The following is a 23,688-nucleotide window of genomic DNA, read 5'->3' on the forward strand; positions in this document are numbered from 1 at the left end:
GAGCCCCTGGGGCTGCCTCTAAAGGCAGCACTGCGTGGCTGCACTGTGTCACTTGGTCTCACACATGGTCTTGATGAAAACATGTTGGAACAGCATGAAAAATCACAGGATTTAAAGCAGCTAAGCCCCCTGTGCCCACTTGGATCACATCTCTCCCTGGTGATGCTACATCATATGGATATGCAGATACTTACCACTTGGAGTAACAAAAACACTGCAAAAGAAAGGCTCAGGTATTTACTGAAGCAGAGAACTCTGCAAGCCTTTTCTATTCTGCAAACTTAAGTTTTCTACCTGCATAAACACATATTGGTAAAATTGGAATTTCCTGGGCTTGGGAGAACTTGTGTTATGAAGAAGAAAAAAACAACTCTGGACAGGTAAAATTATTTATGTGTAGAATTTTTCAGAAAACGGCACTGTGCAGTTTCTTTAGCAAGGGAGGTACCTGAGTGGGAGCCTGTCTGAGCAGTGGGGCAGGAAGGTGGTCAGACCCTGAGGAGTGGTGGCTCTGGGCTCTGCCACCGGCTGACCCATGGGCTAGTCAGGGTGCAGGTAGGTGCACACATGCTGTTTCTAATGCAGAACCTAAAACACCCTCACAGAAAGCAGACCCAGTTCTTTTAAGCATTTCACCAAAGCCAGCCAAGGACCTTCTGCGTCCATTGTTGGGCACATGGCCATTCCTCAGTGTGACTTTCAGAGAGGTAGATAGCCTCTCCATGCCTTCTGGTGCCAGGAAATACATAGACAGACTTGATTACTGGGGACGGTGTGATAAGAGCAGCTCAAGAGAACATGGGGCTGTCCATCTTTGGGGAACTTCCCCGGACCTCACTGAGCAGCTTCGGTTGTGGCATGAGCACCCGTGCGGCTCCCTGCTCCCTTTCCATCTAAATAATGACTATACCTGATCATGGGAAACTGCATTTCTGCTGTCTTATATTCCTTCACTCATCCTGATCGTATGTCTTAGGGATGAAATCTAATTTCAGTAAAACCGAAGAGCTACCATTTAAAATGACCCCATCCTTACCAGCAAGAGTAGTGATATAAGACAAGTTGATTTAGTTCCAGAGATTTTCAGGGATGACTTATTTCCTTTATAAGTCTGTACTTAGGAAGAGGGAAGACAGGGGAGGCAGCCAGCTAAAGTATAGAATCTGTAACCTTAAAGCGGTTTGCTGCTTTTAATGCATATATGGAATAAAACGTAGAATACTTTATTTGAGGATAGTAATATAAAAGACTTGCTTTTTTGTAGCTTCCTAAGTTGTGAAAAGGAAAAAACATATATATATATATAGGTTAGTTTAAAAAAAAAAAAAAGAAAAAAAAAAAGAAAAAAAAATAAGAAAATATTAGAAACATCAGAAACATCTCCTGTGCTGCTTTCAAGGAGCCAAACCAAACATCATTGCACAGCTCCTCCTGGGATGGGGTTGTGCGGGCTCATTGCTGTAGGGCTGGGCAGCTGCTATCAGTGTGGGGGCACTGAGTAGGTCACAAGAGCACAGCCCAGCACAGCTCAGGCCGGATGCCCTGCACACTGTGTACACCCCCTGGTTCTTCAGTTTGTCTGTGTTTTTGAGAGTCTGTGCTGCATCCTCGTCAGAATCTGAAGCTTCTGTGTGGAAATCCACCCTGAATTTCACAGGCAAGTGTCCTGCGGTATCCAATCTGACCATCCATCTCTTCTGAAAGTGGGATTAGTGGGAGTTTACAATTATCTAGCTTTGCTTCTCACGGAAAGCTGTCACAGAACTAATGGCAGTGAGATACTGGAGCATTTTTCTTGCAGCAAAAATCACACGAGCCAGAGCTTGCCACTTACATTTTCCAAGATAAGTTTGATGATTATCCTGTAAATTAGCATTGATTTTTTTTCTGCAGATCCCATTACTTTCAATCCCAGAGAGATTGTTCTGTCTCCTCGCATACCCGTTATAAATGTATCGCAAGCGTTTTCCCCGTTGTTCTTTCTCTTTAAGAAGCCCCCGGCCCCACCGCCTCTCCACCTTCCACTGCGCGGCTCCGGGCGTTGCGGCCGCAGGGACCCATAGATGTGCTTTATGGCCGGCCGACCCACAAGGTGGCACTAAAGAGAAAAGTGACAACTTGCCTAATAAAAAATGAAAACCAACGGCAAAATACCATATGCTGAATCAATATTATTTTAATTAGGAGCACGCTTCCTTTATCCTCAGTCGAATTTTTATTTCACGAAAAAGCCTTAAAGCCAGAAGGCGGCAAAAATGGTTCATTGCCCCCATCCCACATCAAAAGTTAAGTTTTAAAAAGAATGAATGAGACCCAGGCCATCGACTTATCGCAGCTCCAGAATCTGGAGGAGGATAATTGTGATCAAAATGTAGTTAATTAATTTTCTTCTCTAAGGAAGAAAGGAATTCAAATGAACTAGAAGCTGAAATCTTCTTTTCAGTCATTAGTCATGTTGGTTAGAGATACGGCACCAGCAGTTATTTGTCGTCTGCTGTAGGAATGCGTTTTCTATGGGAACATTTTGATTGTTTAATTTTTATGATTCTGTCCTTGAGTGCTCTGGGCTCGTTTTTATAAGCCAAGTATCTGAAACAACATGGCTCTGTGATCGTGAATTTTCTACTGCTAGGAGTTAAATCTCGCTGGTTTGATAACAAGTAAGGATTTGCACTGAAAACATCTTAATCGTGAAAACTCTGTTGAGCTCAGAGTTTAAGTGAGCACTCAGATTGGAACTTATCTGACAAGAAAGTAACAGCCATTCTCAGCCAGGGCTGCTCTGCAGATAGCTGACCTGAAGCTTGCTGCGTAATTAAATAAGTGATACAGTTTCTGAACCTTTCCCAGCCAGACCGGCTACACTATTTTTATTCCTTCTGAGATGTATGCCAATGGGATTAGTGCTCACAAGGGCGATAGGGGGCAGGAGTTTACTTGCAGATACATACAGAACACGGTAGCAGTGTATTAAGAAAAAAAAAATCCTTAAAATGTTTCAAAGCTGTTTTTCTGTGAGGTGAGCAGTATTATTGAATACTGTGCTCTGGGAGCCACCAAATGATCCGATGTGTTGTCAATGTATTTTGTTGCTTCATGAAATTTAAGAGCCTTTGGGAATCAAAGTGACCCATGTGTAGCTTGAAAGACTGGAATCTAGAATTACAAGGGATTTTAAACATTAGTTAAAGTTTACATGCTGCTGATGCATTAAGAATAGACCTCTCGCTGGAAACAGATAAGATTTTTTTTTAAAACAATCAATAGCTGGTGCTCTACATTCAAAGACCTCGTTCGATTGGTTCACATTATTCACTGGATGAGAAAATACAAGCGTCTATTCTTCAGAATCCCAGTAAAAGTAAACTCTAGCCAAGATCAGCAGAGGAAAGCCTTCTGCCCACTCAGCCAACCCCTCCCTGCTGTAATATGTCCCCTTCTAGGACATCTCTTCAGCATGTGCTCCATTTTCAAGGCTAGCCAGTGTAGAGCTGCATCTCAGCATGCACCAAAGCGTTTTGTTGGAATCGATGATAAAAGCGTGGCAGCTATGAGCATGTGCTGACCTGCTTCATGGAGCCCTTGTACAAAGAGAGTTTGGGATCAATCAGAAATTTGGCTGAGGAAACTCCCAGCGATCCTGCAGAAGCCTGCTATTTGTTTAACAGCCCATTCCTCTTGAAGGAGTGTTGCAAGGTGTATTCCCCTCGGTTGTTAAATTTATTCACTTCTCCCAAAATTGTCTGTTTTGTACTTCTACAGCACATTTAAGAAGCCACAGGCCCCCATGGCATTCTGAGTAATTAAGTGAGGATCAGTGTGTGCATCCTGACAGTAACCCTAGGAGTTTGTAATGGGCTATGGCTGGTGATGGCGGGACTGAATGAATACCTCTGTGTACTCACATTGTGTCAGCTGGACACAGAAGGCGACCTGAGGCAGGGCATGGAGAAGTACAAGGGTTCTTGCATGATGAGAGACATCTCAGTTTGGCTGAGTCAGGAGAACACCTAACTTGGTGTTAACTTGGTCTCCATATTCTTTCCTTGTAAAATGGAAACTGGGATACTGAGAGCAAAAAAAGACTTCAGCATAGTTATAATGCTTCACAAAACACATTCAACTGTCCGCATTGACACCTGATACCAGAGACCTAAACATGTATTGCAGAGTAAATGGACAAAGAACTTACCTACCTATCAGTCTCTATACATACTTAAGTGTTCTAAAATATGTTTTAATTGAAAAAAGTCCTTGGCTTGCCACCTACCATGTTCCTTGGATTTTTCAGTAAAAGGTGCTGAACTAGCAGGTAAGATATGATCTAGGTGGGGAAATGTTGGTTCCTAAGTTAATAGGGAATATCCACAATTCCTTGAAACTAAGAGGAATGGTTTTAAACTGAGCCAGGGTTAGATATTAGGAGGAATTTTTCCACTCAGAGGGTGGTGACACAATGGCACAGGTTGCCCAGAGAGGTTGTAGATGCCCCATCCCTGGAGGCATTCAAGTCCAGGCTGGATGTGGCTCTGGGCAGCCTGATCTGGTGGTTGGTGACCCTGTGCATAGCAGGGGGGTTGCAACCGGATGATCATTGTGGTTCTTTTCAACCCAGGTAATTCTATGATTCTATGATTCTTATTGTTAATTAATTCCAATTAGCCAGCTGTAAGTGGTAATGAGTGAAAGAAATAAACTCTTATTTCTATGCTCTGTACCCACCTACTAGGAACATACCTTTATTGAATGAGTGAAACTGAAATGGTTCATAGTTGGGAAAAAAAAACAAACAACCAACTCTTCAAGAAGATGTGTTTAAAACAGCGAGAAAACAAAATGAATAGAAATATATTTAACTAAAACTTGCCAGTGGAGAATGAGGACAGTTGTTTCCCATCTTAAATTGCTGCTTAGACGAGGAAAAGGAAATGAATAGAAGAAAAAGAAGAATCAGTTGCTGAATAGACATGGGTAAATATGAAAACTGAACATCTGGGTAAAATAATGCATCTCAGCCATGTAATTTGAACATTTAAAATAATATTCAATTCTCATATGGAAGCAGATATTTTTATCGTAAAACTTAAGGTTAAAAACATTGGCTTTTATGTGAAAAATATCTCAGGACTTGGTAGGATAGGACTGAATAGGATCAAAATGATTTAAAGAAAAAAAAAATTGCACAGAAGAGGATGGTGATGGTAGTATGTTGGTACATATATATATAATATATACACACATATTATATATATATATAATATAAATATTTATATAATATAATATATATATAATATGTTGGTAGAATGCAGAGAAGGGGAAGCAGCAGGGGGTTACTGATGTTGCTAGTGCGTGGTGCATGGTACATGGGCAATGCTTCATCAGTGCCCCCTCAGCTGTTCCTTCTAACCTGGGGGGCAACTGAAGAGCAGGAGCTGATGATAGGAAAAAGAAAGAGGAGGAGAGAGATCCAGGGATGCCTTGTTTGCCTTGTGGCAAACTCCCATCTTCTCACAATACAGGGATTTAGCCACAGCAAAATGAAGCTCCATGCTTTTTCCTCTTCTGTCTGTTCCTTTAGAAAGGCAAAAATAAAATGTGCCCAAGCTGAAGTTGTATCTAGTCATCTGGCCATCTCTAATTACAAACTAAAGATAGATTCTGCTTAATGCCACTGGCTTCAAGTAAGCAAGGTTATTTATACAGGTGGTGTGGGGAAGGTTAGGGTACTACTGTGAAGGATCAGAGGAGAACAATGGAAGAAAAACTTCATTTCTTTGTGCATTTAATCCAGAACAAATCACCATGTGCCAGCTTGTTTTACAGCCCAGTATTTTGGCTGTTTAGACTTTTAATTAGAACATTAAAAATCAAAATTAGCATTTTTCTTAGTGGCAAATTTTAAGCAAACAGAAGGTATATTCACCCGGGCAATACAACATGTTAAACAAGCCAACTTGCTGCAAACCTCTTCTGGAAAAACATAAGGATCCATGGCGGAAGAACCACTGTCCCAGATTGCTCCTTTTGGTCCATTTTTTTTTGCAGTGGTGCTTCTTTTTGGAAGAGTGAGTAACTTGCAAAGCCAACAGATTGGAGACAACCTGTTGTGCTTGGGAACAGCCATCTCCTAACTACCATTTAGTCCCAAATACAGTAAGAAATCTCTGCCACCTAGAATCTGGGTCTGCGGGAAGTGAGTAAGTAGTCCATAGTATTTTGGAAAGCCCCCTTATTGATGTCTTTTTGACCAACATGTTAGCAGTTTGCTTTGGCACTTAGACAGATGGGATGAAGAGCTATTGGTAGCCTCGACTTTGAAGTATGCAAGGAGAACCTACCTATGACCACAGAATTGCCTGACTGAGGCTGAAAGGGTCAGTGGAGCACTGACTGATGTGGGCTGACTTGGCCTTTTTCCCCTTTAATTCTTCCCTCTATACGTTCCAGGGGGCAGTTGTTTCTGGACTTTGCACAGAATGACATTTTCTGAGACTCTTTTCTTCCTTTTTTTTTTTTTTTTTTTTTTTTTTTTTTTTTTTTTTTTTTTTTTTTTTTCTTTTAAGGGTGATCAGTAAGAAAAAAATCTGTCAGTAAAGCTCTGATATGCCCGGATGAATGAAGGATGGATCAACCAGGTCAAAAAACAGAAAAAGTTACACAGCCTCTGAAAGCTGTAATGTGCCCATTCTCTCTTTGGAGGAACTGTACCCAGCTGCATGATATACAATACAGTTGCTCGTTTATAGAGCTTTTCTGCCAAGACTGTAAAGTACCATTGTGAATACCGAGTGGTGTTTGTGTGTGATCTTAACATAACATAAAGCACAGCTTTATTGGGGTCCCTCATCAGCTCTTTGCCAGCCATGGTATAAGCTGGTACAGAATTGGAAACCGCACTGTTTGAAGTCTATCCATGTTTCTCCTGATACTTATTTAGGGAGGGCCATCTCTGTAGCAATTTGGTTAAAGTAAGACATGCTCTTTTATTTTGTATGAGCACCTGAAACCCTCTCCTATGAGCTCATAAAATGTGATTGCATACAAGATGTTGATGGCCTAGGGGAAGTTCTGAACAACTGGGAATCATTACCATGATTTTGCTGCAAAAATGATCCATGATCTGCTGTGTTTTCCAACACTCTTCTCAGACCAAAGGAACTGCAAGCTTCAGAGCACTACCCTGGAAATCCAGGTGTGTACTTACAACTGTGCACAAATGAAAAGGCAAGAATCCTTCCCAAACGTGCACAAACTGTTTTGTAAGGGCTCAGTGCGTTTGTCACCTTCTGTAATGTCTCATCAGAATGGCTATATATAACAACTTGTACATGGAACTGCTTGCGGAGAGCAGCATTTGAGAACAAATTAGTAAGTTAATACCTCCCTTGACCTGTATCTCATCAAGGTGAATTTTAGAAACCCGTCATTACTAATATGAAGAAGAGGTTAATCTGGTAATGTGCAGTTTTAGAGTGATAGATGAGTTGAAGCACTGGAGCTATTTAGCACAGCATTGTGTGGCACCTTCTCAGCATAAGTCTCTGGACTGACAAGGATCCCACAGGGCTGTGAACCTCTCGCCACACTCTTTGAGTAATGGGACCAAAGTTGGAGGTGAATATAAGCAGCCTTAACTCTGCTCACCTATGCCTTGCTCCGGTATTTTGCCTGTGCTATTTTAACTTGGCTTAAAAGGATTTAACCTCGTGGTTTCTTACTAGCATGCACCTTAAATCTTTTACATACCCTCTCTCGACACCAGCTCTTCAGTTTATAGACAGCTCTTGTCAAAGCGGAGCTGTGTGACTGAATCCCTCAGCTGGTGCTGGAAGATCTCAGCCCAGAGAGTTCTGTGCTTGTTATCTGTACAGCAAGAAGGCCAGAGCGACGCTCCCATGCTGACACAGGCAGCGTGGATCCCTCCCAACATCAGCGGTGCTGGCAAACAAGCACAACCCCATTGCCAGGCACGCAGCTCAGCACTTTGCTGAGACAGCTTCACAAAACCCTTCCTCTGTGAGATTTGTAACTCTTCACTTGTATTTAATTAAAAAATATGATTAAAAATATTTATAAGTGACACTCACACTGTTCTGTTTCATTCTAGTCCGCTCCTATTCTTGAAGCACATCTTCGCCTGACTGTCTCCCTGATGGGAACAAACACAACTTAAAACCCATTGCAGAAAGCGATAGAGGGAAACACTGCTTTCTCTGCTTGTGCCTGATGCTGACAGCTGCATACAAAATCTCAGGCACTTCTTTTGTGCCCACTTTTAAAGGGTTTAATGAAACATACAGAAACTGACATTTGGAAACCAGTAGCTTTGGATGTTACTTTGCAATGTCAGTTTGTTTCTTTTTTTTCTTTTTTTTTTTTTTTCCTTTTTCCTTCTCCAAATCACATAACAATAGTTTCCTGCCTTTCCGCCTCAAACTTCAGTCAACAAATCACGAAGGCTATCTGCAGATAATAACGTCTTTCTGTTCATTGGCCTGTTGTAACAGGTGGGCAGCCAAATAACACCACAGTAACTATGGCAGGTGCGAGTTAGGGGCAGTCTTGGCCCTCTCTGGACATGCAACCACCCATTAGCAAAAGCATCAGAGCACTTACCGTTAAGACTACTTGAAACTATCAGCCTTTGTTAGACTGAGCTGCAGGATGAAACCAGAGGCTCAGATCCTTCTGGGGAGAGCAGTCCTACGTTCTGTCCTGATTTATACCGGTCAGTGAGTGATTATTCATATTCTTCAACTGCATGCAAAGTCAGATAGCATTTCTAAAGGATGCAGGAGATTCGAGGAAGGCACAGATCAGGCATCCCTTCAGAAGGGAAAATGAATACATCCCATTTCATCAAACTGTGCAGATTTGCTATGCTTAAGAAAGAAATGTAGGACTTTGATTTTGCATTTTCCCCACGGAAAGTAAAGCCCTTATTCTGCAAACTGTAATGTACTGAAGAACATCATGTATTCCATAGGACTGAGTGCTGTGGAGACACAGATAGGTAACTGCTCATGAGATCGGAGATAAATTGCTCAAAAAAAAAAAAAAAAAAAAAAAAAAAAAAAAAAAAAGGAAAAAAAAAAGAAGAAAAAAAGACATGGAGATAGTTTTTGAAGTATGTGAGCAAAGTAAAGAGAACAGGAGCGATGCTTTCATACATCAATCTGGATCTCCGCTTTGCAGATTAATTCTACGTTTTCACAATCCCTATACGCAAAAGTTTGGGGGTGGGGGAGAAGGTGGGAGGAAGCGGGCTCAGACTGAGGCTTTCCATGCTCCCAGCCGGGGTTAAGCTGCGTAGCGGTGCTCACCCCGGGCCGCGCTCACATAATCCCCGAATGCCGCGGCTGGGAGCGGGGAAGCGGCGCGGACCGCGGGTGGGCAGGGCCGGGGGAGGGGTGGGGGGGTGTAGGGGAGAGGTCGTCCTGGGGTCTCGGAACGGCGGCATGAGGCTCTCGGGAAGCGCCAGCCAGCGTTTAAGGGTTGATTCTTCTCGGTATATTAATCCCATCGTTTTAAGTAGGAGTATTTATCCTTTTTCTCGGCTCCATCCCCGCGTTCGGATGACAGCGCTATTGTCGTCCAAACGTGCAGTCGGCGGCTCTTAAGTCTATATAAATGCGACCCAGAGCCGCGTTCAATATTTACGGGGCGAGAGCGCACTCAGGCACACGATCCCGGGGAACCCCACGGCTCGGGAAGGGGGGGCTGCGGCCGCCCACCGCCTCGTCCGCCTCCCGCCTCGGCCGGGGCTCCCCCCACCCGCAGCCCCCCCGGAGCCGCCGTGTCACCCGGTGGGACGCCTCCCCCGTCCCCGCACCGCCCTCTCCTCCCGCCCCCGCCCGCTCCCCCGGGGCGCCGCCGTCACCGCCGGCAGCCGGAGCAGCCGCTGAGCCGAGGGGCGGCGGGGCTTGCCCGCCTCTCCCCCTTCCCATCCTTTCCCTTCCCTCGCCTCTCCCCGGTGCCTATATATAGCTGCCTCTGCCCGAGCCAGCCGGGAGAGCGCTCTGTACCTGCAGGAGACAGGAAAGACAAAATAAGAGCGGAGCGGCGAGGAGCGACTCTCCAGGGCCCGAGGGAGGAAGAGGAGGCGGAGGACGGGCCCGGCGGCGCTGTCCGGTGCCGCCGCCCCCGGTGCCGGCCGAGCCCCGCGGGGGCGGCCCTCCCGATCTCCTTTCCACCCCTCCGCTCTCCCTGCGCGGCGGCGCGGGGCGCGCATGGCTCAGGCGCTGCCGGGGCCCGACCCCGGTCCCGGAGGCTCGGGCTGCGCGGGAAGGAGAGCTCCGTGCGGGCGGCGGCGCTAGGGGGGGCTGCCCGGCATGTACTGAAGTGCCCCGCAGCAGCCGCACAAGTTGCCGGAGCGGCCGGACGGGGCGGAGAGCCCGAAGCTGCCCCCCCGAGCCCGTTCCTTCCCCCCCGGCCAAAGCTGCGGGCGATGTGAGCGGCATCGCCCGGGCCGCCCCGGCTCGCTGCCTCCCATGCCTTCGGGGCCCCCTCGGGGGGCGGTGGCCCCGCGGGAGGCGGAGGAGGCGCTGCCGTGATGGCCCTGGAGGAGAAGCGGGAGAAGCGGCCGCCCGTCACCCCCATGATGATCGAGGAGGAGGCAGCCCTGAGGAACGGCAGCCGGGGAATGCCGCCGGGCCCCTGGGCCGAGGCGGCGGGGCCGCGACCCCGCACGACGGAGCGGCACATCGCCGTGCACAAGCGCCTGGTGCTGGGCTTCGCCGTCTCCATCCTGGCGCTGCTGGCCGTGACCATGGTGGCCGTGCTGCTCAGCGTCCGTTTCGAGGAGTGCGGCGCCGCCGCCGACGGACCCCCGCGGGCCGCCAACAACGAGAGCCTGCCGGGACCGGCGGCAGGGCAGCCCCGCGGCCGGGCCGAACCGCGAGAGGAGGCGCGGGGCGGGGAGGAGGCGGCGGAGCAGCAGCAGGAGGAGGAGGAGGAGGAGGAGTGGCAGCGGCGGCGGCAGCTGCCTCCCTGGGCCCGGCCGCGGCTGCCGCGGCACCTGCGGCCACTGCACTACAACCTGATGCTGAGCGCCTTCATGGAGAACTTCACCTTCTGCGGGGAGGTGAACGTGCAGCTGGAGGTGCGCAACGCCAGCCGCTACATCGTGCTGCACGCCCACCGCATGCACATCGAGGCGGTGCGCGTGGCCGAGGACAAGCTGGCGGGCGCCGTGAGGGTGGCACGGTCCTTCCTTTACCCCCAGACCCAGGTACTGGTCGTCGTCCTCAACCGCAGCCTGGAGGTGCAGCGGAGTTACAACCTCAAGATTATCTACAACGCGCTCATCGAAAACGAGCTGCTCGGCTTCTTCCGCAGCTCCTACGTCCTGCACGGCGAGCGCAGGTACGGCGGGAGGGGCGCGGCGGGCGGCACGCCTCGGTCCGCGCCCCTCGGCGGCGGCGGCCCGCGCACAACTTCGGGCGGCTCGGGGCGGCGCTAGGACCGGCGGGGAGGCGCTGCGGGCCGGCGCTGTGAGGGGCGGAGCTGCCGGAGTTGTGCGGGGCGGAACGCGCTGCCCTGTTTCGCTTCTGCGGCCAGGGTGGAAGTGGGGCTCGGGCTGAGGGAAGGCGTTTTGGTGGTGGCAGTTGGGGCCGAAGGGGCTCTTTCGCTCCCGAAGTAAGCCTTTATCGGTCGGTGCGGCCGAAAGGAAGGCTGAGAATTGACCAAAAAAGTCAGGCAGAAGAACGCTTCGCTAGTTCAAATCGACAGCACCTGCGTTTGAGCTTACTCTTACTGCTTTGTAGTTACTGGCAATTCTCACCAGTTTGATGCTGGAATTGCAAGTGGGTTTGAAATTGCCTGAGCCGTCATTGCAGTGAAATAAAATGAGAATTTGGAGGTGCACGGCTGTAGGAAAAGATGCAGATAAAATACCTTTGTGGCAGGGGAGAGAGCGAGTGGGGTAATCAGGAGTTTCCACAGACCTGTGTAGAAATGGGCACGTGGTAAGGCAAGGCTGCTGACAGCAGGGGGGATAATTCGCATTGGAAAGCAACAAGGAATTGTTTAAGCAGTTACTGCTCCTGCCTGTCTAAGCCTCCTGTAGAAATACTTGAGCTGCCAGGTAGCTGCTTCTGCTGTGACGTTTCTTCAAAGTTACTGTTCTGTGCTTCTATGCCAGCGCTCCAGTTATGATTTGGGGGGAAAAGAAAGAAGAGATAAGCCTGTTTGTTTTCAGAGTCATCAGGAGAGTTTAAGGCACAGGAATGGAAGGCAGTGGTAAAACGTGCTTCCCACAGCTCTGCATGTCATTTCTGAGATTCAAGGCGCTTTGCTTTTAATGCACTTGAATATAGTTACACTCAGCAAGATCCTTACCATGTATTTGGTAGCGCAGTGGTTTTTCTTTGCACCAGCTCATGTGTTTGTTTCAGTAAACTGCTGTTTTTAAAACAAATCAGTTCAGGTTTGCAGTTTCAGATGTTGAACACGAGCACTGTTTTTCCCTTTGAACTATCAAAAAGTTAAAGAGTCACCCAGATATCAAATAAGTAATGCACGTTCTGAACCACAAAACTTCTTCATTGGAAGTGCCCGCTTGCAATTTGCATTTTCCTTAGTGGCCCAATGTTAATGTAATTCATATAACCATTTGTAGTCCTGAAACATGGATGATTTCTGCTATCAGAGACAGCAAGGATTCTCTCCTGCTCCCAGGGACCTTGATGTTCCAGCAGGATTTCAGCTTTCTGACATCTTTATATTCGATTAAGGTACAGTGACATCGCTGGAGGAGTAGTTGCTATAAAAGGGTCTAAAACATCATTTTTCACTTCTGTTGTGTGTGAGGAGTGAGTAGTAGGTTAACCGTGAAGCTTTACAAGCACAACAATGCCTTTGCTTCATAATTCTTCTCTTTGTAAAGTTAGTCCATTTACTGTGGTCTTCATAGGTGGAAGTCATAAGTTAGCCTAAAGTGTTCACAGTAGCATGAAGTACTTATTTTCATACTGCAATCTGTGCTACTTTAATTGAAAGCTGAAATTCAACTGATAGGCTACAAACTTATTCTTCATTATGTGCTAGAATTTGCTGATTACTGAATCAACAAACATTTAATACAGAGCTCCTGTAGAGTACAGTAGTAATATGCACACATAATTTAAATGAACATCCACCTTGGGCATAAAATGAAGAAGAGAAGAGAATCTTATATTATTCAGACAAAACAAACAGACATATTCTTCCATCTTATCACTACTAAGATGTCAAAATAGATAGCTTGTTGAGGAAACACACGTCTTCCTTTAACAGATGAGGTGGAATTAAAATACCTGCAAATTACTGCTGTGGGTATGCTGAGCAGACAGGCTGCAAGGCTGTCATTCCCAGAAGTACAACTTTTTGTGGTGATGTGCTTGGGAATTGGAGATAAAAACATCAGTGCCCAGAGAAGGATCTAGAGGATGAATTATTCAACCTGCTCTTCATTTTTTGGTATGGGGTAGAAGTTTTGCTTGTTGTTCTTCCTAACGCTTAGGGGAATAGATGAGAATCATAGAATGGCTTTGATTGAAACTAGATGATCTTTGTGGTCCTTTTCAACCCCCCTGCTATGTGCAGGGTTGCCAGACCAAGCTACCCAGAGCCACATCCAGCCTGGCCTTGAAGCATATGCTATTTTATTGTAAACAGGTTAGGCTTTGGGAAGAAGTTTTAAACTTTCTGCTTGTTTTACTTTATGGCACAATAAGCAAATCAATATTTGATAGTAATGCATGTTATAAACACCACTGTTATTGTTGGCTGGTGTATTTTTAGTGTGGAATATCGACCATCCGGTGTTCGCCCAGTTACGTCAGTGTAGATGTTATCTATTCCTCTGTGTGAATACACAGGATGCAGAGTTCACCGGCTTTTGTCACTGGTGAAGAGATTGTTTCAATGGCCTAACAAGACTGCAGATTGGACAGCCTTTAAGTGGGAAAAATACTCCCTTTTTTAGAGGGTGTCAGTGTATATACAGTATTCCCTATTTATGCATTTACTTCGATATCTGAGCTCATTAAAATAGTTAATTGCAGCTGAAAATTCATCATTCTGGCTTTACTAATAATGGGTACAGGTTTCCAAGCTCACCTGAAGCTACTGTCGGTGTCCATGGCTCTTTAGCATCTGTCTGGAATGCAGAATCAGGGCCATGTGAAATACTTCATGTATAAAATAAGTTGCTTTGCCTCATTTAATAGACTGATTTGGCTTTGTTGCACTAGTAAAAATCCACCAATAATACTGGAATTTTCCTGGATTAACACTGGAATACCTGGCACCAACTTTTTACCTTATGTTGAACAACCTCATTCAGAATTATGATGTAACTAGCCCATATTTTATAGTGAGGCAAGACAATGCAGTATGATGAATTCCTTTAGTAATCGTTTGTTTAAAACAATAAGCCTTATTAGGCAAAAAAAACCCAAACCCAACAAATCTAATGGTAAAACCTACAGTAGTGGGGAAAAATAAATATGTATTTTTTAAATAGCTTTATGAAAGAGGTGATAACTTCACCTAGAAACGTGTATCTGGTTCTGTTGGGCACTGATAATCTATAGCGAGATAAATGCAACATTTCAAGAAGCTTTTCTTCATGAATTTTATAAAATAATACTACAATAGTTCTAAAACCCAAGAAGTTTTAGAAAAAAAAATAACTATCCTTAAAGATTTCCTGATTATTTATTTACTTGTATTTCCCCCTCAGGGTTTGAGAGCATCAGATATTACAGAATACAATGCGATACCATTATTTGTACTATAGAATAATGCTTGTGGACTGATGAATAATGAGTGCCACCATTTTCATTTTATCAAATATATCACCTGCCCTCTTCCTCCAGAGGAGTAATAGATGATTATTCAACCTCTGAAATTGTGGCAAATGTTTACCAGCTATCTAAAATTGCATGGTGATTTCCACTGATGGAATCTTGAAAATTGAGACGTGATTCAATACTTCTCCAAAAGCCTTCATACTTAGTTGTGTAGTTTAGCTGTAGTCCTTTTCTTGCCCTGTGTGCCTCAGAAAACATTCCTATTGAACTCTACAGATCGGGCTTTTAAATGCAGCTCCTTTCTGCAGAGCGATCATCATATGTGGGGTTTTCTTCTAATGGTGTACATTTGAAGAATGTCTCTACTTGCAAAGGTTCTTCTTCAATATCTGCTTATTTACCAAGAAAACGGTCACTATTACTACTAATAATTCTATTATAACAGAATTGAACTAAAGCTTTCACATTTTATACAGTGGCTTAATAAGTGTTTTCTTCAGAGATCCTTGAATATTTTGATGTTTGAACTGATATGTATTTGTTCTCTATAAAATATACCGCATAAGGAAAGCACGTGTAGAAAAAAGGTAAACTACTCTGTGCTTGTATAATTATTTGGCTATATTTGTGATTTTGCAAAGGTCTTTTTTTTTTTTTTTTTTTTTTTTTTGGATTATATGTAGTAGCAATGCTGCTGTATTGTAACATAGTGTGTCTCAGAGTCTCAGACCTATGCCACTTGCAAAGAAGTAATCCGTGGTGGAAAGCAACGACCCCCCTGAGTACACTGCATGGGTGTAAGTTCTAATGTCCAAAGAAAGGCAGAGCGTGCTGTCAGTGTCTCAGGGCAGAGTGAGCTCCCCAAAGGCTACTAAATCCTGGCTTTAACTGAGACTGTGCTTGCTTATGACCAATATTGGCCGACTTTCTTTCACTTATAGAAGAAAAACTTCTGTGAGCTCCTGAAGTCATATAGAAAGCAAGGGATTATTTAACATCAGCGTGATGACAGCAAATTTGTACAAAATTTATTGGCTATTACTTTATATTGATAGTGTTACAGTACAGGTAGTAAAAATTCACATTAAGAAAGAAAAGCCACAATGATAAAGCAGAGTTCAGTGCTGTCTACTTGTACTGTTACATTTGTTGTTGTTAAACCACAGGAGTCGAGCAATGTCTTATTTACTTTACCCATGAATGGAGTGCTGGTCACAGTCAGTAACTGCTGTGTTGGCTTTTGTTTGCTTCTTTTCCAGGTTTCTTGGTGTTACGCAGTTCTCTCCTACTCATGCCAGAAAAGCCTTTCCTTGCTTTGATGAGCCCATCTACAAGGCCACTTTCAAAATCAGCATCAAGCATCAAGCAACTTATATATCTTTGTCCAACATGCCAGTTGAAACTTCTGTTTTTGAAGAAGATGGATGGGTTACAGATCACTTTTCACAAACTCCTCTCATGTCCACGTACTACCTTGCTTGGGCAGTGTGCAATTTTACCTACCGTGAAACCATTACCAAGAGTGGAGTAGTTGTAAGTATTTCTGATGTTGTACCAGACACATTTTGCTACTTTGAAAATCTTTTTTTTCAGGGATCATAACATCAAGTACTTAAAGAATTTTCTTGCTTAGGATCCCTAAAATTTGCCGGCTTATTCAATGATAGTGTGTGTTGTTTGAAGCACTTTCCAAGTTTACCTGATTTTTGTTTTAGTTTTTTCCTCCCCAATACTTTTCTGATTGTTAAGCTTAGTAGGTTTTGCTGCCTGATGAAACTTTAAACTTTCAGGTATCCTTTTCAATTCACTTTTATTTTCTTAGGATGTTTTCTCTTGCTTGTCCTACAACATACCCAGTACCAGTCTGTGTTGCAGTAATAGTGGAAGGGTTTGTAGTCTTTTAGTACTGACATTCCCTGTGGTGTGCTGTGTGCTAGCTTGAGAGGCTGCTTAATTATTTCAGCTTAGAACCTGTTTAGAAGCAGGACTTTATGTCCTATCAGCTTCCATGAAGTGGAGTTCCATGTTGGTGGAATCACTGACTTTCTGGAGCTGTTGCTTCCAAATTCAGCGTTATTCCACCAGTTATGCTGCGGAGGAGGGGGGAGAAAAAAAAAGGGAAATCCTTTATTTATGTCAGTTTTGTTTTTGTTTACAAATATCAAGCACAGAACTGTATAACAAGCCAAAACATACATGAGAAATGCTGTCAGCTTAATAGAATATTTCACAGTGCTGTCATCTTGATTTTTCAGGTGTATGTTCAGAGAAACACTTCCTTTTTAGTTTCTGTGAGTAACAAAATTGATCTTACTTTTGGAAGCTGAGGGCTAGGCTGGAGTTCTTGCTGTGTGCCTGAGCAAAGTGCATATTTACCTTTATGCTTCTACAAATGCTCCATTACTTGTGCTGTAGTTTGGTGGCATAAGAAGAACCGCCTGTCTACTTTCTGCTGTTGATCAAGGCATGGAATGTCTTCATAATCACTTTTAGCAAGTCTGAGCATTGAGCTGCTGCAGAGGGAGCTGATCCCACCTTTTCTCAGCCAGAAGTTTTGCTTTCTTGTGCCAGTGCTACCTCTGCACAGCCTTATGCAGTTCTGAGAACTGACCTGGAAAGATAAATGAAAATGTGTGAATGTGTTTGCGGGCAGATCAGTTCTTTGATCCATCTTTTTGTGTGACTGCTTGAGACCTAGTAAGGATTCAAGGCTGTGCTGAAGATGGAGGAGTGTAGACCCAACCCTCTTTGTTGGTGGCCCTCACTTGGGTCGTACTGAAGTCGTGAGGTAATTAGTCATCAGTCTTGTTTTTTTTTTTTTTTTTTTTAAAGTCTCTGGGGAGGCTTTCATTCCCCTTCAGTTTAATCATTTAATGGCCAACAGATGTATGACACTGTCCTTTGGCTCCACTGAAGGGAAGGAGGAAACATGGCTAGGACATGACTCTCTGAGATGCTTTCCTGTAAGGAATGTAATGATGTTGGAAATTCTGAACCTGTGTTTACAGTCCCACTGGTTACCTGTGATGGCTGTGCTGCTTTTGTAGCCCAGTGTTACCGAAAGAGGAAGGTTTATAGTCCTGCTTCTTCTGGCTGGGACCAGCTGTTCCTCCCTGTGCAACAGCTCTGTGCTATGGGGCTAACTGAACCATTAGTTGAGTTGATTTCACTTACTAGCTTGAAAAATGAAACCTCTCTCTCTCTTTTTCTATTTTCTTTCTTTCTTTTTTCTTTTTTTTTTTTTTTTTTGTCAAGGATATTTCTCTGTTAATTCAGTGAGTTGAGTTAATTTAGAAAAGGACTGCGTAAGTGCCCATGCAAAAAAGTAAGAAGGGAGAATGGTGGAGCTGATGCCTAGTTCTTAGTGCTTCTACTTTCAGACTGATTGTCTGTAGAAGAAGCATTGCTCCTGGGATGAGTAATTGGTTGCCTCAGGCTGTTGTAATAGTTGCAAGACTGACCTAAGTAGAACAGGCTGAGATTTCAGGCCATTTCTTTCTCCTTATCAATCAGTACTGAAAGAGACTTCTATCCAGGTTGGAGTTGATGATCTTCATTGCAGTGTTTCTTCATTGTAATCCTTCTAGGTGAAGGATTTGGTCTTAAACTCAGAACAGTGTCATATTTTTCTGCTTCCGAAAACAACAGTTACTTGTGTTTTTCCTGTAACTCCAAGATGGAAGTTTTTGATATATATTGTAGTAACTGTCTCATGTTCCTTGTTCTTTAATACAATGTATCATTTGCAAGTTCAGCATGCATAATATTACTGTATTATCTCTGACGTGTCCTCTACGCATCTAAAAAAAGCAGTTGTAAGCTGTTCAACTTTCAGCATCAATGTAAATAAATATATGTAACATGGAGAATGAACTTCAGGACCATCAATTTCCTCTTTGTTTTCTCACACCTCATAACTCGTAAACTTATGCTGCTTGAGTATGTTTTATATCTTGAAGACAGTGGCATACTCGTGTGATATAGGCAGTAACTATTGCTTTCTGCTGTTCTCAAAGAGAACATCCAAGTATTTATTTCATGAGAATTCTTGGCTACAGTGATCTCAGTTATGTTTGAGTCTCTTGCTTAGCACAAGTAGGACATAAAGATATTTACTTCACAGCCTCAAGTGTACCACCATACAGAACTTTGTCAGCAGTTGCTGCAAATTAGTAGGTAATTTTTGGCAAAGACTTGAAGACTAAAAGCCTGCATAGATTGAGATAATCTTATATCCTGTAAGATTGTTCAGATTTGTTGAAAGAATACCTTATGTGCTAATGTATGGTAAACAGTTTAGAGATGGCTTTGTTCATATGAGTTGCTGAGGTATGCCATCATTTTATGGCTTTTATACCATAACTCCAGGAGTCTGTGACTATTATCTAGGTAAATTTTTGAAATTTGACCTCCTGGCACAGGCAAGTCTAAACTTCTTGGTTTCCTCTGGAGCTTAGTCACTAAAATTTATTTGTTCCTATATTCTTGGAAAGTGAACATAAATGTATGATAAAACAAAGTTAACTTCTAGAAATAAATGAATGTTCAAGAAAATTAAGCTAACCTCTGTGATGAAACATTTTGATGGGTATTGATTGAATGGTCATAGCCACAGGATTGTGGTCAATGACTCTGTGTCCAGGTAGAGGTCAGTCATGAATGATGTCCCCCAGACACGCTGTGGGACCTGTGCTCTTCAAGATCTTTATCAACAGCAAAGGCAGTTGATTCAAGTGCACTATCAGCAAGTTTTCTAATGACACCAAGCTAATGGGTGCAGTTGACACAACAGAAGGAAAGGATGCCATCCAGAAGGACCTGGATAGGCTCAAAAAACGGGCACATGAAAATCCAAGGCTTAACATGACAAAGTGTATGTTATTGCGCTTGGGTCGAGGCAGTTCCAGATATGAGTACAGACTGGTAGAGGAACACATGGAGAGCATCCCTGCAGAGAAGGGCTTGTGGGTTTTGATGAACAAAAAGCTGGACGTGAAACAGTAGTTTGCTCTTGCAGCCCAGGAGGCCAACAGTATCCTGTGCTGCATCAAGAAAGGAGTGGCCAGCAAGGAGAGGAAGGTGATTGTCCACCTCTACTCTGTCCTTCTGAGGTCCCATCTGGAGTACTGCACCCAGGACTGGGATCCTGGGCACAGTAAGGATGTGGAGCTTTTGGGGCAGGTCCAGAGAAGGGCACAGAGATAATCAAGTGAATGAAGTACCTCTTCTATGAGGAGGGGTTGAAGGAGTTGGACTTACTTAGCCTGGAGAAGACTCTGGGGAGATCTCATTGCAGCCTTCCGGTAGCTGTAGGGAGCTTACAAGCAGGAGAGGGACAAACTTTTTACATGGTCTGATAGGACAAGGGGGAATCACAGAATCACAGAATCACAGAATTATAGGGGTTGGAAGGGACCTCTAGAGATCATCGAGTCCAACCCCCCTGCCAAAGCAGGCTCCCTACACCACGTCGCACAGGTAGGCGTCCAGGCGGGTCTTGAATATCTCCAGAGAAGGAGACTCCACCACCTCCCTGGGCAGCCTGTTCCAGTGCTCCGTCACCCTCACTGTAAAGAAGTTCTTGCGCACATTCGTGCGGAACTTCCTATGCTGGAGTTTCAGCCCGTTGCCCCTAGTCCTGTCCCCACGCACTACTGAAAAGAGACCAGCCTCAAGTCAATGACTTCAGGCTAGAAGAAGAGAGGTTTAGGTTAGATGTTAGGAATAATTTTTTTACTCAGAAGGTAGCAACTAGAACAGGTTGCTTCAAGAGTTTGTGGATGTCCCCATCCCTGGAAGTGTTCAAGGCCAGGTTGGATGGGATCCTGGATGGCCTGATCTAGCAGTTGGCAATCCCGCCTATGGCAGGGGGTTTAGAACTAGATGAGAGGTACCCTCCAATCTAAAGCACTCTATGATTAAGGGGCCTTCTTCAATTAATGGGATGTATATTATTTCATAGATCTCTGAAAGAGTTCAGCTGGTGTGTACTTTTGCTTCTGTTTTTGTACTTTCACAAACTTGATTTTGATTCTCAGAATGTTTAGAGAGGCTTGGGGAAAGTGACCTTTCAGATTCTGACAGTACTTTAATACTTAAAATCTCTTCTCTGTCCTGGGTGACCACTCATAGTAAATTCCTGTGGTCAAGGCTAGATAAATTTTCTAAGGAGTAAACAAAACAGTGAGTTTTAAAGCAGGTTTGTTCTTAAAGAATGATTAACTTCTAGCTATTCCACTTTTCCCAAAGAATGGCATTGACCTCAAAATTAATATTAATCCATGCATGAGATTCAAATACATACCAAGTTAAAAGTAGAAACTGACTTGGGAAACTGAGCTAGCCAATCAAATAATATTGATATAACCTATTTTATTCTTGCAGACATGGAGACTACAATTGTTTTGAAAGAAGAATTAAGACAAGTAGTGCTTTTGTAGGAGCACAGTTCAGTGGCTGTGAATCATTGGCATAACTCTTTAGTCTGTATGGGTCTGATCAGAATCCGTTCCAGAGCAGGTAATTTAAAAGCAGAATTGCCTTCTTATGTGCATTACAAGAGTAAAATTTGTTGCTCAAATTCATCTGGGATTACAGGAAATGATTCAAATCACTGATACTGCCGTTGTGTTTGAGCGCAGCTTGATTCCTGTAGAAGAGACTATGGTGCAGATACCTGTGCTGCTGTGAACTAGGGAGCAGAGCAGTTCTACTAGGGTGCTCTCTGAGGTAACGTTATGTTGAGGAAGCAGGGGCATCCTTGTGAGCAAGTTTAGCTGCTCTCTGTATGGCTTTGTGCTGCACTGCAGCTGTGCCAGCTGTAGTCAGTGAAACTCACTGAATCTGTGTATTGTCATTTTTGCACAGTAAAATAATCCCAAAGAATTCACATACCTTCACATGCTTGCTGGATTTTACTCATATTGTGTTTTCTTATTGTATCTCATATGTATATTCTTTGTCAGTAATTCTTAAAAGCAAAATATTGCTGGCTGTATTGTAATATCTGTCATGCAACCTCTGCGCCTTTTTTCTTCTTTGTTGTCTCTGTTTGTCTTTCCCATTCATCAGTCCTTAGCCTCATTTTTCCCCCATCTCGATTGGTATTTACTCTACTTCATGTTTAGCAGTGCTTCTATTCTTCAAACCCTCTGTTTCTCATTGTTCCTTTGTCAGCTGGACATGGAAACTTACTATCTCCTTCACCTCTGTCTCAGGTTATTTTTCTTCCTTGCTTTTTTCCCCTGCTTATTCTTTCAGTTAGTAGAAGGAGTGAAAGCTCAGGGACAGAGTTTATCAGTGGAGATGAATGCGTTGCTGAGAAGAGATGTTTCAGGGAGATTCATTTTCTATCATTCTCTTGGTGTGGATGGGATGTAGAGATAACTACAGAAATGAAGAAACAACTTGCTGCTTTAAAGTATATGACTCTTGTCAGGGCAAATATCTGTTAGAAGAGGAAAGTGTGTGGAAAGGAGTGGCTTCGGGAGAAGTTCTGGATGAACAGGTTAGAAGAATGTTGCAGGCAGGGCTGGAGCTTGTGGGAATGAGGAGTAGTAGTAGAAAGCAGCTAGCTGACAACTTGGTGATGAATGGGAGAAAGAATGCTGGTGGAGTACAGTGCTGTGAGAATTTAGTGTGGTTTCTCTTTGGCTACTCATACTCCTGTTCCAAAATGGTGGCAGTGTGAACTGCAGGACTGGCAGCATATTGGGCAACCAAGAACTTGGTCAGCTGTGTGGGTATCACTGGGTATCTGAATCTGTACACATTAGATCCTAAGGAGAGCTCTAGTGCTGGATGAGTCTTGGTTTTAGTTTTATTGAACATTAGTGCATAGTCATCAGGGCTGAGTAATTTGTCATGATATAGAGAAAGACCTTGAGGCTAAGAAAGATCTTATGAAAAGAGTTATACCACAATAAGAGCAACCGTTATTGCACTGCTGTTATTTCGTTATTACTTTTTCTGAGACATAATCAGAGAACAGAAGCTTCTGGTTACTAAAGATCTTAATTCTGTGCTTTTGTACAGCTTAGTCTTATCCTGACCAGTGAGAAGGAGCTGTGAAAAATCTGGCTAAAGGAAAATAAGATAATTACTGCTTTCATAGTGCTAACTAGCTTGCAGAGAGCCTGAATCAATGCTCCTGGAATGAATTCTGTAAGGCTTGTGTTTGGGGGACTCCCTCGATTTCCCTTAGCATCACACAAATACAGAGAGAGATCTTAAAATGGGCTCAGTGCACTGATAGTCACTTGGTTCTGCAGATGTAGAAAGTCCTTTTTGCCTGGGAAGGGCTAGTGAATGGAGCTGCATGAGTAGATATAGGTCACAGCCAGCCCGCATCACACAGGAGTTGTTAGTTTAGGTTCAGCTCCATGTGAATGTGGCTCTGTACTTGTGCTTATGTCAGGAGGACTGGAAGCACAGTCACGCTGATGACCATTCATGAGATGCTGGAGAGCTAGGATGAGCATTTCCTTATCTGCAGTGCAGTTTGCCTGCAGTCTGGGTGATGAGTCTGACGAGACTGAAGAGCTGACTTTCATTAATAGCTGGAAAAAAAAATAAAAAATAAAATCAGGTTGAACAACTATTCAGAATAACTTTCTCCCCAGTGGATTCTGTCATTTGTTAGATGCTAAAAAAAAAACCACAACAAAACCCCATCAGTTCTCTCTGAAATAAATTCATGCTTATTGTACATCCTAGCCTGTAGATTTTAGCATAATATTCTGCATTTAAAAAATGTATTAATGTCTGTATGTAATAGCAATAATGACCTCAAGACCAGGCATTTTCTGTCAGTTAATGACTGCCTGGGTTAAAGGCCTGAGGCTCTGCCTTAGGCCCTCTCTTCTGCTGCTGGTTATTAACTGCCAGCAAATAG

At 43.9% G+C, this 23,688-nt stretch overlaps 1 protein-coding gene across 2 annotated transcripts in view; it reads left to right on the plus strand.

Annotated features, from left to right (window-relative positions):
- The first annotated feature begins 10,408 nt into the window (after nucleotides 1-10,408).
- Nucleotides 10,409-23,688, plus strand: part of TRHDE (thyrotropin releasing hormone degrading enzyme) — a 209,649-nt gene continuing 196,369 nt past the window's right edge. Inside the window, exons 1-3 of one of the 2 annotated variants that reach the window (XM_072340925.1) lie at nucleotides 10,409-11,101; nucleotides 11,225-11,364; nucleotides 16,055-16,328. In XM_072340925.1, the coding sequence (XP_072197026.1) occupies nucleotides 10,553-11,101; nucleotides 11,225-11,364; nucleotides 16,055-16,328 (963 nt within the window). In that variant the 5' untranslated portion in view covers nucleotides 10,409-10,552. Of the gene's footprint in view, nucleotides 11,365-16,054; nucleotides 16,329-23,688 lie in introns of both variants that reach the window. The other variant, XM_072340919.1, reaches the window with a different exon arrangement.

This window comes from Excalfactoria chinensis, chromosome 1, assembly GCF_039878825.1.
Source record: "Excalfactoria chinensis isolate bCotChi1 chromosome 1, bCotChi1.hap2, whole genome shotgun sequence".
NCBI classification, from domain to species: domain Eukaryota; kingdom Metazoa; phylum Chordata; class Aves; order Galliformes; family Phasianidae; genus Excalfactoria; species Excalfactoria chinensis.